General features: G+C 40.5%; 1 protein-coding gene across 2 annotated transcripts in view; it reads left to right on the plus strand.

Annotated features, from left to right (window-relative positions):
• Nucleotides 1–13,970, plus strand: part of LOC112112399 (MFS-type transporter SLC18B1-like) — a 33,868-nt gene extending 19,898 nt beyond the window's left edge. The window contains exons 5-15 of one of the 2 annotated variants that reach the window (XM_024208322.3): nt 1,285–1,432; nt 3,690–3,846; nt 5,524–5,660; nt 7,202–7,303; nt 8,738–8,829; nt 10,168–10,263; nt 11,167–11,241; nt 12,684–12,777; nt 12,883–12,935; nt 13,217–13,272; nt 13,869–13,970. In XM_024208322.3, coding sequence (XP_024064090.1) covers nt 1,285–1,432; nt 3,690–3,846; nt 5,524–5,660; nt 7,202–7,303; nt 8,738–8,829; nt 10,168–10,263; nt 11,167–11,241; nt 12,684–12,777; nt 12,883–12,935; nt 13,217–13,272; nt 13,869–13,876 — 1,018 coding nt within the window. In that variant the 3' untranslated portion in view covers nt 13,877–13,970. Of the gene's footprint in view, nt 1–1,284; nt 1,433–3,689; nt 3,847–5,523; nt 5,661–7,201; nt 7,304–8,737; nt 8,830–10,167; nt 10,264–11,166; nt 11,242–12,683; nt 12,778–12,882; nt 12,936–13,216; nt 13,827–13,868 lie in introns of those variants that run through there. The other variant, XM_024208318.3, reaches the window with a different exon arrangement.
• The last annotated feature ends 1,121 nt before the right edge of the window (nt 13,971–15,091 follow it).

The following is a 15,091-nucleotide window of genomic DNA, read 5'->3' on the forward strand; positions in this document are numbered from 1 at the left end:
GAAGAAAAAGACCCCTTGTTTGACAGTCTCGTCAATGGTATCAAAGACAGCAATAACTGTCCTTTTGGGGGGAAAAGAGAAGAAGTTAGGTAAGAAGGGCTGGAGATTTCCTAACTTCTTCTCTTTTCCCCCAAAAGGACAGTTATTGCTGTCTTTAATACCATCAAAGAGACTGTCAAACATGTAGTTTTTTTGTTTTTGTTTTTTCTTCTGAAAACTCTCTACCGGGAAAGGGGACAAGGGATGTTGTTAAAATGAAAGTCATATTTAATACTTTACATTTCAAATACTTTAACTGTTTTTCCTTTTCTGTATCTTTAACAAAAGGTTAAAAGGATATTTAATGATGTGTTTGCTATGGTTCTAAGGAGGCTAAAGTCTTTGTATCCCAAGTCCCGAACTTGTTTTATGCTATTTAATTGTTAAACAATGACTGTGTTATGCTAACACCTTTGACCTATTTATTCCATGTATATTAATACAACTGGCTGCTTCTTGTTGCTGGGCATAGTGAACACAGGAGATAGTTGAACCCAGTTCAACGGTCAGCATGGAAAGGAAGGATTGCTTCCAATGCCTGGGAACTGAGTGGGTAGTTTTGGACGTGAAGGTCTGAGAGAAACAGGTCCAGAGGATGATGGTATAGTGGTGAAAGACTCTTTGGCCACAAGTTAGGGGACCAGGATTGAGCTGTATCCATGCTGCCAAAAGACCGGGCTTGGACCTGAGTCACAGCAGGGCTTGGGCTCACTCGTACAGCCCATCACACACAACCCCCCTTGGTGGGTCCTAAAACCCAGGTCCTGAGAGCTTACTGACTCAAGTCAGAATATTTTTGTGTGGATGGTACAGAAGAATGGAGTAAGGACTCAAGCCTGGGTCTGAGGCTGGGTTTATAATGCAGTTAGACATACCCAGAGACATTGGAGCTTCTAATATATCAAATATATACTAGTCATAAGCACATACAAAAAAGCTGGAGTCCCTAAGCAAGGTCCAGAGACAGCACCTTTCACAGCAACTGGGAATAAAAGTGGAGGTGAGCTTCTTACCATTGGCTGCTAGGTGTCTAAACTTGTCAAACTCTTTCTTTATATGATGTTATACATATGTGATAGGTAGGTAAGAGAGATTCCCATTTCACAGAAGGCAAGAAACTTGCCCTGTGCTTTGACCACTGGACCATGCTGTCTCTAGAAGACGTCAGGAGTTTACCTTACAGTTGTATTTTAAGGATTTTGGTTTTTATTTTGCAAAATTTCATTTATTTCCTTGTTCTTTCAGTTTGTTGGACAAAGCACCTGATGGACCAGTATTCATTGGTTTGTGTTTTCTGGTTAGAGCGATGGATGCCATAGGCTTTGCTGCAGCAGTGACAGCTTCATTTTCTATTCTTGCAAAGGCTTTTCCCAATAATATAGCTACAGTAATGGTATGTACAGAACTACACATTATAGCCAAATGTCCAGAATAAAAGTGTTTTAATGACTCTCATACATCTTTATGCATTTTGTGTACCAAAGAGCCACTGTAACCCTACAGCTGGCATCAAGTGTCTACCATATGCTCCTCCAGCTTAAAAAAATAAATAAATCTCTAATTTAAATTAAAATGCTAAATGCCTAAAGGAATAAACATGATTCAGGTGCAACAAAAGTTATGCCGGCCCTGGAACAGTGGAAGGAATGAGGATGTAAAACTGAGCTCAGTCAGTAACTTATGCAGGAGTGTAAGACAATAAAAAGTCTTTATGACTTTCTGAGGATTAGTTGAGGAGGGATTTTTAATATATTCTTGTTGTGATCCATTTGCCAGTGTTGTTTGAAACATGGGTGGGATACTGACAGACAATGAACAACTTGAAAGCTTTTTAAAAATGCAACCACTTAATCTAGTCTTCATGAAAACTGAATTCCATTATGACATGGCGTATGCCATATGACATAACATGACAAAGGGAAATGGCCTGGCTTGTCATACAGCTTTCTGCTTAAGAATCAATCTGTTTAACCAGAGACTTCAGTGAAGAGTTAAACCATCACAGCTGGGCTTTTTCCTTCTAAGGTTCATCAATTCTAGTGGGACTGTTACAAAGTGCCCTATGCTGTTGTGTCCAGCTGCATTGGTGATGGCTTCACTAGGAATAGACAGAAGGGAGGGAGTGCTGACCAAACCCTGCATGATACTAATGCTGTGCCCTAGCTTTAAAAACAGCAAGCCAGTAGCAGTGGGAGGAGGGATCTAAGAAGTGGGTATGGCTGGAGACTTGGAGTAGGAACTGGTGCTGCTGTTTAATTAGATAGAAGTAATATTTTTTTGTTTTGTTTGGGGAAGTGGGGGAGAGCTGAAGTGCAGGGGAGGATGGAGGGCTAAATAAAAGTTTAATTGGGGGAAAAGAACGTTTGACAAGATCAAATCCTCCATTTCCCTATGCAAGGCCCCAGGTCATGAAGGTACTTAAAGATGGACTTGTTGAACTTGGGTCTCTGGCAGCTGTCAATCTTGTTCCTCCATGAGAGATAACATAGAATGGCATATGTGATGTCTGTGAAAAATAACTAGAATCATTGTTTCCTGTGCTAGCAGCTAGAATCACAGAAGTAGACTGCCACACAGACATTATAGCATTGTGACAAAAAACAAAACAAAAGAAGCCCCCCCCCCCAATTAAACAAATTAACTCAAAAGAGATCAAGGGGGGAGGGACTTAAGTCTGGTATGCATTTAAGTTTTACCAGTATTTTAATTATGGGTAGCTTTTTTACATCAAAAATAGTTATACTAGTAAAAGCCCTCATGTGGACACAGGTATACTAGTATAAAGGTGATTTCTACCAGTGTAGTTATTCTCTTTCGTGCATAGGAATAACTATACTGGTGAAAGAACTGCCCGTATAGTGCAAGCAGTACATCTTTCTAGTGTAGACATACCCTTATGTGAGCTTTCTTGTCACTGTTCTATCACTTCCCAGTGGATATTATGGCTAAATACTCTTTTTCAGGAAAAATCCATGCTCTAAATATAAGCTGATCAAATGATGTAACATATGTTGGCAATGGGGACTAATGGTACTATAACAGGAGGAGATGAAGTCCATGTAGGTCCCCTTCATCCTGTTCTTTGAGGTTGTATCGGATAAAAGAAACCAAACTTAATGGGGCAAACGTATCTTTGTTGTAGCTTGATAGACTTCATTAGATAGTTGAAGGGGCTAAACTTGACCAATTGTATGTAGGTAGAAAAGTTATTTAATTTAAGGCATCTTTCACCCAAGCCCCAAAGAGGTGACTTAATGATGATTCATTGCAATATGCTTACTAAGTTCTCCCCTTCAGGTTCTAATGTAATTTTGTATTTGGGAAATGTAGTCACTTCATTGCTGGCCTCTTTGCAGATGTATTGGGTATATGGAACAGCATTGGAGATGTTTTGCCCCAGGAACTGAGTACATTAGGCATCATGTGAGTGGCTAAGACTGAAAAAGTAAGCAGTACATTTGGTCTTCCTCTTAAAAGCTCACTTAGCTTTTAACCAGACAACTTTTCAGTCTTCCTTTGCTGTCCTTGCATGTAAAGATTTTGGTTTATGGTTATGATTTGTTCTAGCTCTTGATCAATGACCTACTAATGATCTACTAACCTTTGTTCTCTTTTTCTCCTCCTCCCCCTTTGCTCCCTCCCCCCTTTAGGGCACTCTTGAAATTTTTACAGGGCTTGGACTAGTGCTGGGCCCACCTATAGGTGGCTTTTTATATCAGTCCTTTGGCTATGAAGTCCCTTTCATAGTGCTAGGATGCTTAGTGCTGATCCTGGTGCCTCTGAACATGTACCTCTTACCAAAATACGGTAGGCTCCTTTACTTCCACTTCCTTTGTTCAATATTTCAAATTTGAGATGGATGGATAGATACATACTCACACTAGTAAAACCCTTTAATTCCTCATGTATGTAGCTATCCTTATGAGATCCCTGGAGCTGGATCAAGCACAAGAAGTCTGTGGCAAAACTGCAACTGATTTTAATGTTGCAGGATCAGGTCCTTGTTGAACATAACTAAAAATCATGCATGCACGTGGCTTGGAATGAATCTCATCTCTTGTGTCCATCCCTGTAAACACTAGCTTTCTCTGTTGCATTGAAATGAAGTGAGATTTTTCTACATGATGTGTCTCTTTGGGACTTTTAAACAATAAGTTGTCTTAGGGTACGTCTACACAGAAAAACAAACAAACCCCACAGCAGCCAGTCTCAGAGCCTGGATCAACTGACTTGGGCTTGCGCTACTGGGCTAAAAATAGCAGTGTAGATATTCCTGCTTAGGCTGGAGACTGGCTCTGAAGAGTCTCAGAGCCCCCACTCCTGCCTGAGCAGGAATGTCTACACTGCTATTTTTAGCCAAGTAGCACGAGTCCAAGTAGTTGACCCAGTCTCTGAGACTCGCCGTTGTGGGTCTTTTTGCAGCGTAGATGTACCTTTTGTCTCACCATGCTATTGAGCAAGTTGGAGGCTTACAGTACCGAGGACAAAGGGATTCCTATGTATTGCATTCCACGATGCAAGATATATTTCACACGTGGAAGAGAATCCATCTGCATGCAGTTCTTTGAAGTCTCATGTTGTGATTGCATTTCATTAGATCAAGTTTGGATGGCCCAGTTTTGAGGAGAAAAAGGTATCTGTTGATCTAGCATAAACAGCCTCTGTTAAAAGATAGGGTGAAACTAATAGAAGAGTACAGGTGTGATTTAACATTGGAGGATCAGAGGAACTGCATGGCTAAAGACTCTAATCTTTTTAGGAAGCCCAAAAGGGAGAGGATGACAATTATAACAAATCATTGGAGAGGAAGTACCACCTATATATATGAGTCTGTATCCTGCTTACTACTGTTAGATGAGATATGCTGGTTAACCATTTGTCTGTCTTCGGAAGATGTTTATAGCTTGGATAAAAATACTCTGAATTATGCAGCTTTGGAATTCTGCAATGTGGAAGTCCATTGTACAAAGAGCAGTAGGCTATGATCTTGTAGATGATAATGCATGCAAGTAGCAGTCTCATTGTACGCACAATGAGATCATACACATATTGAAGTGTGTGCAGGATCAGGCCCATGGAGCATAATTTAGAAATGTAAAACATCACAATGGCACCTGAAAAGTGGTTGTATTTCTTATATTTGTCTATTCTATCATCTTAGTCACTCAATAAGCATTTGCCCAATTACTTTGTTCTAAACTGAAGGTATTAAGTAGGAAAATTTAAGTTCCGATTGCTTTCTTCATTTGTCTAGTTTCCAAGCTGGAGGCTTAAAAGTAAATAAATCTGATCTTGTAACAATGTCCAAGGATGACCTGTAACATTCTAAATTTTGCTTCAATTTGTGTATGAGATGACTACCTTCAAAGCAGTGGGAGAGAGAGAACACTGAATCTTGGAAGCAAGAAAGTGGGTTATAAGCATATTGGATTAAACACAACCCATGTACCAAAAAACACAGTTTCTTTTCTTTTTTTAAAACAGATGCAGTCGCTACCAAGGAATCCTTCTGGATGCTCATTACTCTGCCAAAAGTTGTATTTCTCTGTTTTACTATATTTTCACTAAGTGCATGTTTAGGCTTTCTGGATCCCACTATGTCACTGTTCGTTTCAGAGAAGGTGAGTCATCTTAATGTGCAAGAGATGGGTTAATGACTTCAGCAATATGGAGTACTTTAATCCAAATATTTTAAAATCAATGTTCTAATAAATCTTATTCTATCAAATGTGCTTATTGTCCGTGTTATATGAGCCTGATATTGTATTGCTGATTCTTACCCATTTCCTGTCTCTGGCTAGGTATGTACAGATAATGCATGTGAATGTCAGGGGGTTCACTTGCATGTCATTGGGTAAGAAGAGTATTTTCAGACTTTGCAGTAGCTGCCATTCTGGAATATTTGAACTAACTGAGCTCTTTAAATCTAAATTTGTGAATTGTTGATGGCATTGTAGCATTGGCCTATAAAACTAGGGAAAGTCAAATAGCAAGTGAACAAAGCTTACGCTACAACATTCTAACTTACATAAGAATGGCCATACTGGGTCAGACCAAAGGTCCATCTAGTCCACTATCCTGTCTTCTGACAGTGGTCAATGCCAGCTGCCCCAGAGGGAATGAACAGAACAGATAATCATCAAGTGATCCATGCCCTGTCGCCCATTCCCAGCTTCTGGCAAACAGAGGCTAGGGACACCATCCCTGCCCATCCTGGCTAATAGATATTGATGGACCTATCCTTCATGAGTTTATCCAGTTCTTTTTTTGAACCCTGTCATAGTCTTGGCCTTCACAACATCCTCTGGCAAAGAGTTCCACAGGTTGACAGTGCATTGTGTGAAGAAATACTTCCTTTTGTTTGTTTTAAACCTGCTGCCTATTAATTTCATTTGGTGACGTCTAGTTCTTGTGTTGTTTACTCCTTCTCATAACACTTCCTTATTTACTTTCTCCATACCAATCATGATTTTATAGACCTCTATCATATCCCCCCCTTTAGTCGTCTCTTTTCCAAGCTGAAAAGTCCTCGTCTTATTAATCACTCCTTACATGGAAGCTGTTCCATACCCCTAGTCATTTTTGTTGCCCTCAGAATGCTTCTCATTCTGTTGTTTCAACTGCAGTGAGACTCCTTACCTCTCTTCTTTCCATTCACTGTGCTGAATATCTTTTCATCTGACTGTTTAGAAAAATCAAATCTCTGGCTTTTAAATTGCAGGGGGGAAAGTATTTTCAAGGCAAGTTATGCTGTAAAATAAATGCACCAAATAGGAAGCTATAAATACTATAGAATTCTACTCACTGTTAACAAAACTAAAAATCGGAGATGTAAATACAAGAGTTACTTAATACCAATCTCTGAGATTTAGATTTCAAACACCCCAGATTAAGTTTCAGCATTCTGGATTGGGGGGCAAATCTGTTTCCTTTTGAGATTAGATTTGAACTGTGTATATCATTGGAGTGATGGAACTTGATGAACTGAAGATATGTGGGATGGGGAGGGAACTGAAAATCTACAGCTGATATCCCAAGTATTGAAAAATACACTTCATACAAAAATAAGAAAAAAAATATTGACTTCAGCCACTTAATTTAAAATGTAATGATAATGGAATACTTTGCTAATTCCATGCTTTTGTGAAATTTTATTTTACAGTTCAAATTACCAGCTGGTTATGTGGGGTTAGTATTCCTAGGTTTGGCACTCTCCTACTCCCTGTCTTCACCATTGCTTGGGTTTCTAAGTGATAAAATGCCAGTAAGTACAATCTCTAATTGCTTGTATAATGTCCTATGTTCATGGCTAATTTTAAATATGCAAAGTAAAAAAACAGAAGTCTCTGTTATGAAGTCATAGACCCAGACCCCCATTCTTCACAGGCCCTTACACCTGCACTAAGTCCCATTTTCTTCAAGTCAATGGAACTCTAAAAGGGCCCACCTGCATGTATCCATTTGCAGGACTAGGTGCTACAATAAGTCCATAAATAGATACAGTAAACATAATGGACAAGTGTATGTATGTTGTAGCTGGTATAGAGCAGGATTTTAGGTGGGCAAATACCTCTGACTCACTACTTCAAGTGGAGCTGGTGGCAGGAGATTATGGGGCAGTGAACAAACTATCATGAAGTTGTCTTTTTCCTATCAGAAAAATGTTTTGGCCCACTGTATCTTCACATTCTTAGTAACAGTCTAACTGTATGAATATATTTCAAATGAGCTCAGGATATGTGGATGGTGTAAGAGATTTTGGTGACACAGCTTTTTATCTTTGGAGATCCTTATCCAAGCCTTATGTGATCACAAGTGAAAATGTGTCCACTGTTTTTTGATGTAGTGCATATCACTTTTCTACTACTTTTGGCTGTCACTAATTGACTGAGGAAAATTGGAAAAGCAGAGGCATTGTATGTCCAAAATGAGGGTGCATTGTCAACTTTCCTTGACAGTAATGAGAGCCATTAATCTCACATCAGAATCATATCTACACTCTTACTTGTTTTGTTTATGCTGCAGAAAAGTAGGACTTGGATCATTCTGCTAGTGGAACCCAAGCTTTGGGCCCCTGGTAGCAGAATCTGCTTGGAATGGGGGCACAGTGGCTTGAGATGCCCTCACCTCCTGAAAGCCTCCTGATACTATCTGCATAGTATGGAGCAGTTGCCATGGAGTGGGCATGACCTAGGAAGTGTACTGATCACTGTTGCTCCCATGCATCTCCTTCTGGCAGAGGTCCTGTGGAGCCCCAGTTATAATGTAAAACAGCTTTCCCCAGGGGCCACTTCTAACAGTTGATTTTAGGGGATCTGAGGCAGTCAAGCTAAACTCTAAATTCACCTCTGGTACTTGTCATAACTACAGCATCTTTTTACACTTGGAATAGGCAATACTGTGACACCATAACTAATGTTGAGTTTAATGATCTGTACTGTGATATGATGGGGAGAGAATATTAACTTTCTCCAGACAGTTATTCTAAATCCCTCTTTCCACTTCACCATGTGAGGTGTGAGATGCTTCTGAAGGAAGGGAAATGCATCTGAATGAGTCTCAAGTATCTTCCTTTCCCTGGTGGGTTTGAGGTGTCCAGAAATACCTTAACCACATTATTTTTGCGTTTGTGCTAGTTTGGCAGATAAGAGTTTGGTTGAGTTTGGATTTCTTCAGACCATTGATTTCTCTTTCACAGCACCTGAGGAAATGGTTGTTAGTCTTTGGGGGCTTACTGACCGCACTGTCCTTTTTCCTGTTAGGACCTGCTCCCATCTTGCATATTGAAAGGTACAGTTTACCACCTTTTATCTCTATCTAATACTTGTCAACTGAGCCTCTTCAGAGTTGTATCTACTCACTTTAGTCTGTGTGTGGGGTGGAGAATAATAAAGGTTAGTTTTCTTATTACTGGTAAGTCCTCCAGGACCAACATAGCTGTGGGAGAGCAAAGTGAATTATTTTGTGGCTTATGCATCCCAAGAACTAACTACGGCTATGTCTTCATGGGGTGGGGGAGGGTGGAGGGAGGGAATCCCATTGAGAGAGCCATCTTGATGTAATATCCAAGGGGAGACAGGTAATGTATTTTTTGATCTCGATGTAGCTATGTGAGGTAAATGCTATAGCCTGTGTTTGCTGTTTACCTCAACTAGCTACGCTGAGGTAAAAAACTACAGTGCCTGTCTCTCCGTGGATATTTATGACATTGAAATGCCTCTCAATAGAAAATAATTGCCAAAAAAATGTGAAGACAGTTTGCATTCTTTTTGCAAAGCCACCTGTCCTACCCCTATTTTCTTCAAATGATATACTCTGTTACATTTGTGAAATGACACTGATGGCAAGGGTTGCTAAGGTATAGAACCTTCTTTTTCTAACTTTTGAAGAAGAACATAACCATTTTCAAACATTCGTGGGAGGAGGGGTGAGTGGAGGAAAAACTTCAGGAAACTAACTAGGGGCTTGTCGCCACTTACTGGGGGATTGACGTGTGGCGATTGATCCACCGGGTTGTTGATCTAGAGGGTCTAGTGAAGACTGGTTAAATCGACAACCGATTGCTCTCCCGTCGACTCCGGTACTCCACCAGAACGAGAAGCATGAGGTAAGTCAATGGAAGAGTTTCTCCTGTCGACCCAGCGTGGTGTAGACACTGCAATAAGTTGACTTAAGGTACATCAATTCCAACTATGTCATTCATGTAGCTGGAGTTGCGTAACTTAGGTTGACTTAGCCCCGTACTGTAGACCTGCACGTGTAGGGTTTTTTCCCTTTTCTATATCTACACTGGTGTAACTTGAATTTAACAATCCCAGAATGAATTTGCAGGGTCAGCAGTTGGTAAAACCAGTCTCTGTTTATAAACTGAGCTCCTTGCATAAGGAAATCACAGAATTCTTTATTTTTTCACAAAGTCCATTTTTCAGACTGGAGCTGCACTATTAAAAAATCTCTTCTGTCGAAACGTAGAACGATTTACTAGGTAATTTTAAAATGAATATTACAGCTAATGATGCTTTGAAGGGAAAACTAGTCTCTGAATCATGGAGAGCTGGTATAACAGTCCTAAATAAAGCTTTATTTGAAAGGAATGGTGTAAAACTTCTTTAAATGCTTATTTTGCAGCACACTCTGGATGTTTGTCCTAATGCTGGTTTTGACTGGCTTTTCCCTTGGGATGTCTGGTATCCCACTGTTCCCTGAGATGCTGCATTGTGCTTAGTAAGTAATCCTGTCTATCACAACTTTAATTACTACTACTACTTAGAAGCTGTTCAAACAACTTTCAACCACCATTTCATTCTTTGAGGTGGGGGGAAGTAATTAATTGTTGATCTGAGTCTGAGATGTTGGGTAAAACTTTCAAAAGAGCCAAAGTCACTTTTTCAAGTGTCCTTTTTCTTTTTCTTTTTCTTTTTCTTTTTTTAAAGAGAGATCTGGGCTTCTACATCACCTAAGCACTTTTGAATTTTACTTATTGGTAAGGGGGTATGATGACCTCATTAGAGTCATGGGGTCCAGCTGGTTTTGGTGGTTTGCATAGCAAACCACAAGACTGATGTGTATATATTTATTAAAGGGGCTCTTATTTCAGCTCACTGGAAAGGTTAATATCCAGCAAATATAATTAGCTTTCCGGGAGACCCTACAGCAACAGTTCTATCAGCAGGAGTCAGGATTACTTTAAATGCAGTTTCCCATCTTCCATGCTGCTTGGCCATAGTGGGCTGACATCCTCTTGGTTCCATGTTTAGCCAAAGTGCATTTCTCCTTGGAATCAAGGGCTTTCCCCTTTTTCAGACCCATCTGTCAGCTTTCCTTCTCCTATGCCCCACAAGACTGACTGTGTATGACATAAAAATCCAGTTATCACACTGCCAATGGTGATGACACTGTAGTGCTGGGAATTCCACTTAGCATTGTCCTTATCTTCCTTCTCCCAGGGAGGTGGTGCCAGATGGCTTAATAGGCAAGACATGGGGCAGAAAGCTCTGGATCCTCTTTGCAGAGAGGCTTCTCCGTGCTGGATGCACTTGTGTGCACGTTAATGTATTTCCCAGTCAGGGAGCACTGTAAAAGGCAAGCCGTGTACCTAGTGGAAATAACCTGTCTGTCTTTCTCCAGTGAGAATGGATTCGAGGAGGGGTTAAGTGTGTTGGGACTGGTGTCTGGGCTCTTCAGTGCAATGTGGTCACTTGGGTAGGTACACAGTGACTGTCTATAAACTTCTTGTATTTCGGTCATAAAGTTGCTGGGCTGCTTAAGTGTGTAAAAGGGCCTGCTTGCCCTGTAGTGCCCCCTACTGGCTAAATATGGCTCTCCAATGTCCTGCCTCAGTTTCCTCAGCTCTCAGGACCCCTTCAGAATGCCACACTGGGGCATTTACCAGGATTTGAGTCTGCCCCACTTTATCATCAGTATTGGCAGCTGATGGGATTCTCTCTTCTGAGTGACTGAAATGCTGGGTATCCTGCTTAGTGCTGGACAGTTGAGAACAATGCTGGGAGTTCATCAACAGCCTGGTGGACATAGTACAGATGCGTGCAGTTCAAGGTCACTCACACCCGTCCTCTCCTGTTACTAAATGCGTTTTTAAGTTGTGTAAATTGAAGCAGCTTTTTAAAATGATCTCTGCTTCACAGTTCTATTATGGGCCTCACAGCATGGGTGGGTTACAAACCACTGACCAGAACTAGGCTGCTGGTGTTTTGTGACTAGTGTTGGCTACACAAATGATAACTGTTTCAGTGCTACAGTGTACTTCCCCCATCTGTTTGTATCTATCTGTTCTCTCAGCTTACGCTTACATTTTAAGCTGTTGGCAGTGGCACTGGAACACTTTGTACAGTGGGGGTGTTGAGAGCCATTGAATAAAACTCTAAACCCGGTATATAATGGAAACCATTTCAAGCCCAGGGGTGCAGCCGCACTGCCAGCACCCCTAATTCCAGCACCCCTGGGTCTTTGGTGCAGAGACCATCTGTGAAGGGGGCCTAACACAGTGGGCCTGGACCTCTAGGCACCGCATCAGTACAAATAATAAAAAATATTCATGTATCGACTCAATCTTGGACAGTGAAACTACACGGAGTTACCTCCCTCTCTGTTTTCCATTAACTTCACAAGAAGTGAAGTCAATTGTAAACAGACAGGAATGTGTGCTACTGCACGAGAATGACACTGCACTGTACTTTCAGTACTGTTCTATTCACATTGAAGTCAATGACCCTTGTAAGATGCTCAGCACCCCAGAAAACTAGGCACCTGTATAAGTAGGCTAATTTTAAACACAAGGCCCCACTCCTGCATTGAGTTCTAGCACAGGCCTGTGCATGGTTCCATTGAAATCGGTGGGACTCTGCATGAGCTCAGGAGTCAATGGGCCCCAAGTTTGAAAACAGGCTTGTTTTTATTTTGAGGCTTTTTCCCCCTCCACTAAATCTGAGTTTGGTGCATGGACTACAGTGACAGAGTCCCTGTGTCAGTCACCTCCTGTACTGGGGCAACCTGTGCCACCTGTACATTAGCTATAGATCTGAAACCTCTTGTCTCAATGTATTGTAATAAAGAATCTCTCTTATCTGTGACCTTTGTAATCTCTTCTTTGAGGTACCCATACTTCTTCTCTTTGATATATTTAGAGCTTTTGTAGGCCCAACATTAGGTGGATACCTAAATGAGAGGCTGGGGTTTGAATGGGCTGCCGCCATACAAGGAGGATGGGCGTTATTAAGTGTAAGTAAAGCTAGTATTCTTGCTTGTTGCTTTTATTACAGACTGCAACTGTAAAATATTACACAAATATTACAACTGTAATAATTGATGGCCATTTCTTTAAAGGGACTAGCTATTGGAATATTCTATATCATAGAGGCCTCACGAAGAAGAAGGAGGTATTGTAGGACTTTTATTTACATCCATTTCAAACCAGATTTTAAAGGTTTTCATTAAGAAAAATACAGATTTTTTTTCAACCATACTTCTGTTTTTTCACACTATCAGCCTTGTAATTAAAGAGACTTGAAATATTTCTGGGGGCACAGACTGCACTTGCTTTTGTTTTGGGGTGTTTTTTTGTTTTGTTTTTGTTAAATAATGCTAGTATTATGTATGCAAAAGTTTCCAGAAGCTCTATCAAACTGTTTCCTTTTTCCTTCCTTGCCTTCTCGAACAGATCCAATTTGCAGACCCCTCTGGGCACAAATGAAGAAAGAGCTCACCTATTGGCTAGTGAGACATAGCCAGGAATAATTCTGGATCAACATTCTTCTTCTTCTTTTTTTTTTTTTTTTTTTTTTTAGTTAACTTAGTGATGAGAAGAGTGGACTTAACATCCAAACAGTGTTGCATAATTCTAGAGCTGAGGGAGCCACTTCCCATAATGCATAACACATTGTGGATTATTTGTAATGGCAACATATTGCCACATTGCTGTTCTGATGCCCTATTTAAATACTGCATGCCTTTCTTTTGGATATTCCTACTGTGGATTGGTTGAACTGGTAAATCAGATGTCAGCCTGCTTATCTGTGTTCACGGTGTTCACAGTGCACTGAAGAGAGATTTTGCACAATGTGAAAGAATTGTTTCAGAATGTTCTGTTCTTGTACTTGAATCTGCTGGGGACTATCCCAGACCGTCTGTCACTACCATGTTTTATTGTAATGTGCATTTTCCTTTTTAAAAAAGGAAAAGAATGGTTAAAATATCATATCTGATAACATTAGATATTCAAAGGGAATTTGAAATAGTGAAACAGTGAGCGTAATACTCTGTTAAATAAAACCAGGTAACTTCTTATTTCTAAATTCTGTGAATTTCTTTAGCCAAATGAGATTACAAGTGAGGGTGGAAAGGAAGTCAGCCGTCTCCCACGTCCTCCTATTAAACATAGGAGTGGGAAGAAAAGGCAAATATTGAGGAATGGGAGAACTGAATTTATATGCTGGATCATATTCAGTAAGTACAGCATTGCACCTGTTTAGACCAGGACTGAATTTGACCCATGATGGAAAGGGAATTGGGAAGAATTAGAGTCTGCATTTCTACTGGATGTGTAGCCCATAGGACTAGCTTTAGTATTTATTTTATTCAGCAGTAATGCAAGGAACCTACAGGCCTGTATCCTATAAGACATTGGCTTCAGCAGTTAACTTAAGGCTTGAGGTCTATGAACTTAAGCCATTTATCTGTGCCAAATGGTCACCCCTAAGTTTTGAGGAACTGAGAATAGTGTAGAAGGGGGAAGTTTGTCCACAACAATACCAGCCAACCACAGGAACATGAGCTAACATCAGCTTGTGGATATCTTGGGATGGGAACATCTGCAGATGTCTGAATACAAGAGTGCCACGGCAATGAATTGATGTATATGATAGGTTGAGATCATTAATATACTAACCTATAGGAGAAGGACAGCCCAACATTAGTAGGGTGAGGAGATACAAATAAGGAAGAGGGGAGACACTTCTGCTGAATATGCATGAGACATAGTGGTGTCAGCTAACATAAAAGTATCCCAGTCAGTGGGCAGGCGGAGAGAGATCTGTTCAGATGTACATTCTGTATTATCTCTGTCTACCTTGCTGGGTTAGAGTATTTGTGACTTTGCTAAATGTATTCAACTATTGTAAATACAGAAGGGTTCCTAAAGTGTGAGTGTTGCAACTCTGCACATCGGGGTTCCCAACTAAACAGTAATCTTAATAATACTGGACCTGATCTTGGGACAAGAACCTGTCAAACCTCAGAGTGGTTCAACCTCAGTGTGTGAACTGGGAATTCTTAAGTAATCCATATAATTAATATACAATTAATAGATCAGGCTACAGGTGCAAGTTGGGCCACTTACCTCTGCAACTATAGCAGAGTTTATTTCTTCAGTATATAAAAAGTACATACAAGATTCCCATCTCAAAAAGCTCTGAGCTTATAATCCGGAACATCCATTCAGCCTCACTCCTTGAGAGCAGCCAGCAGCATTCTAATGATAAATCCCACCCATACTGTAGCCTTCCCTAAATCCTGGAGGAACAGAGGGGCTTGGAAG

This window comes from Terrapene carolina, unplaced genomic scaffold (assembly GCF_002925995.2).
Source record: "Terrapene carolina triunguis isolate 2854851 unplaced genomic scaffold, T_m_triunguis-2.0 Scaffold85, whole genome shotgun sequence".
In the NCBI taxonomy this organism is placed as follows: domain Eukaryota; kingdom Metazoa; phylum Chordata; order Testudines; family Emydidae; genus Terrapene; species Terrapene triunguis.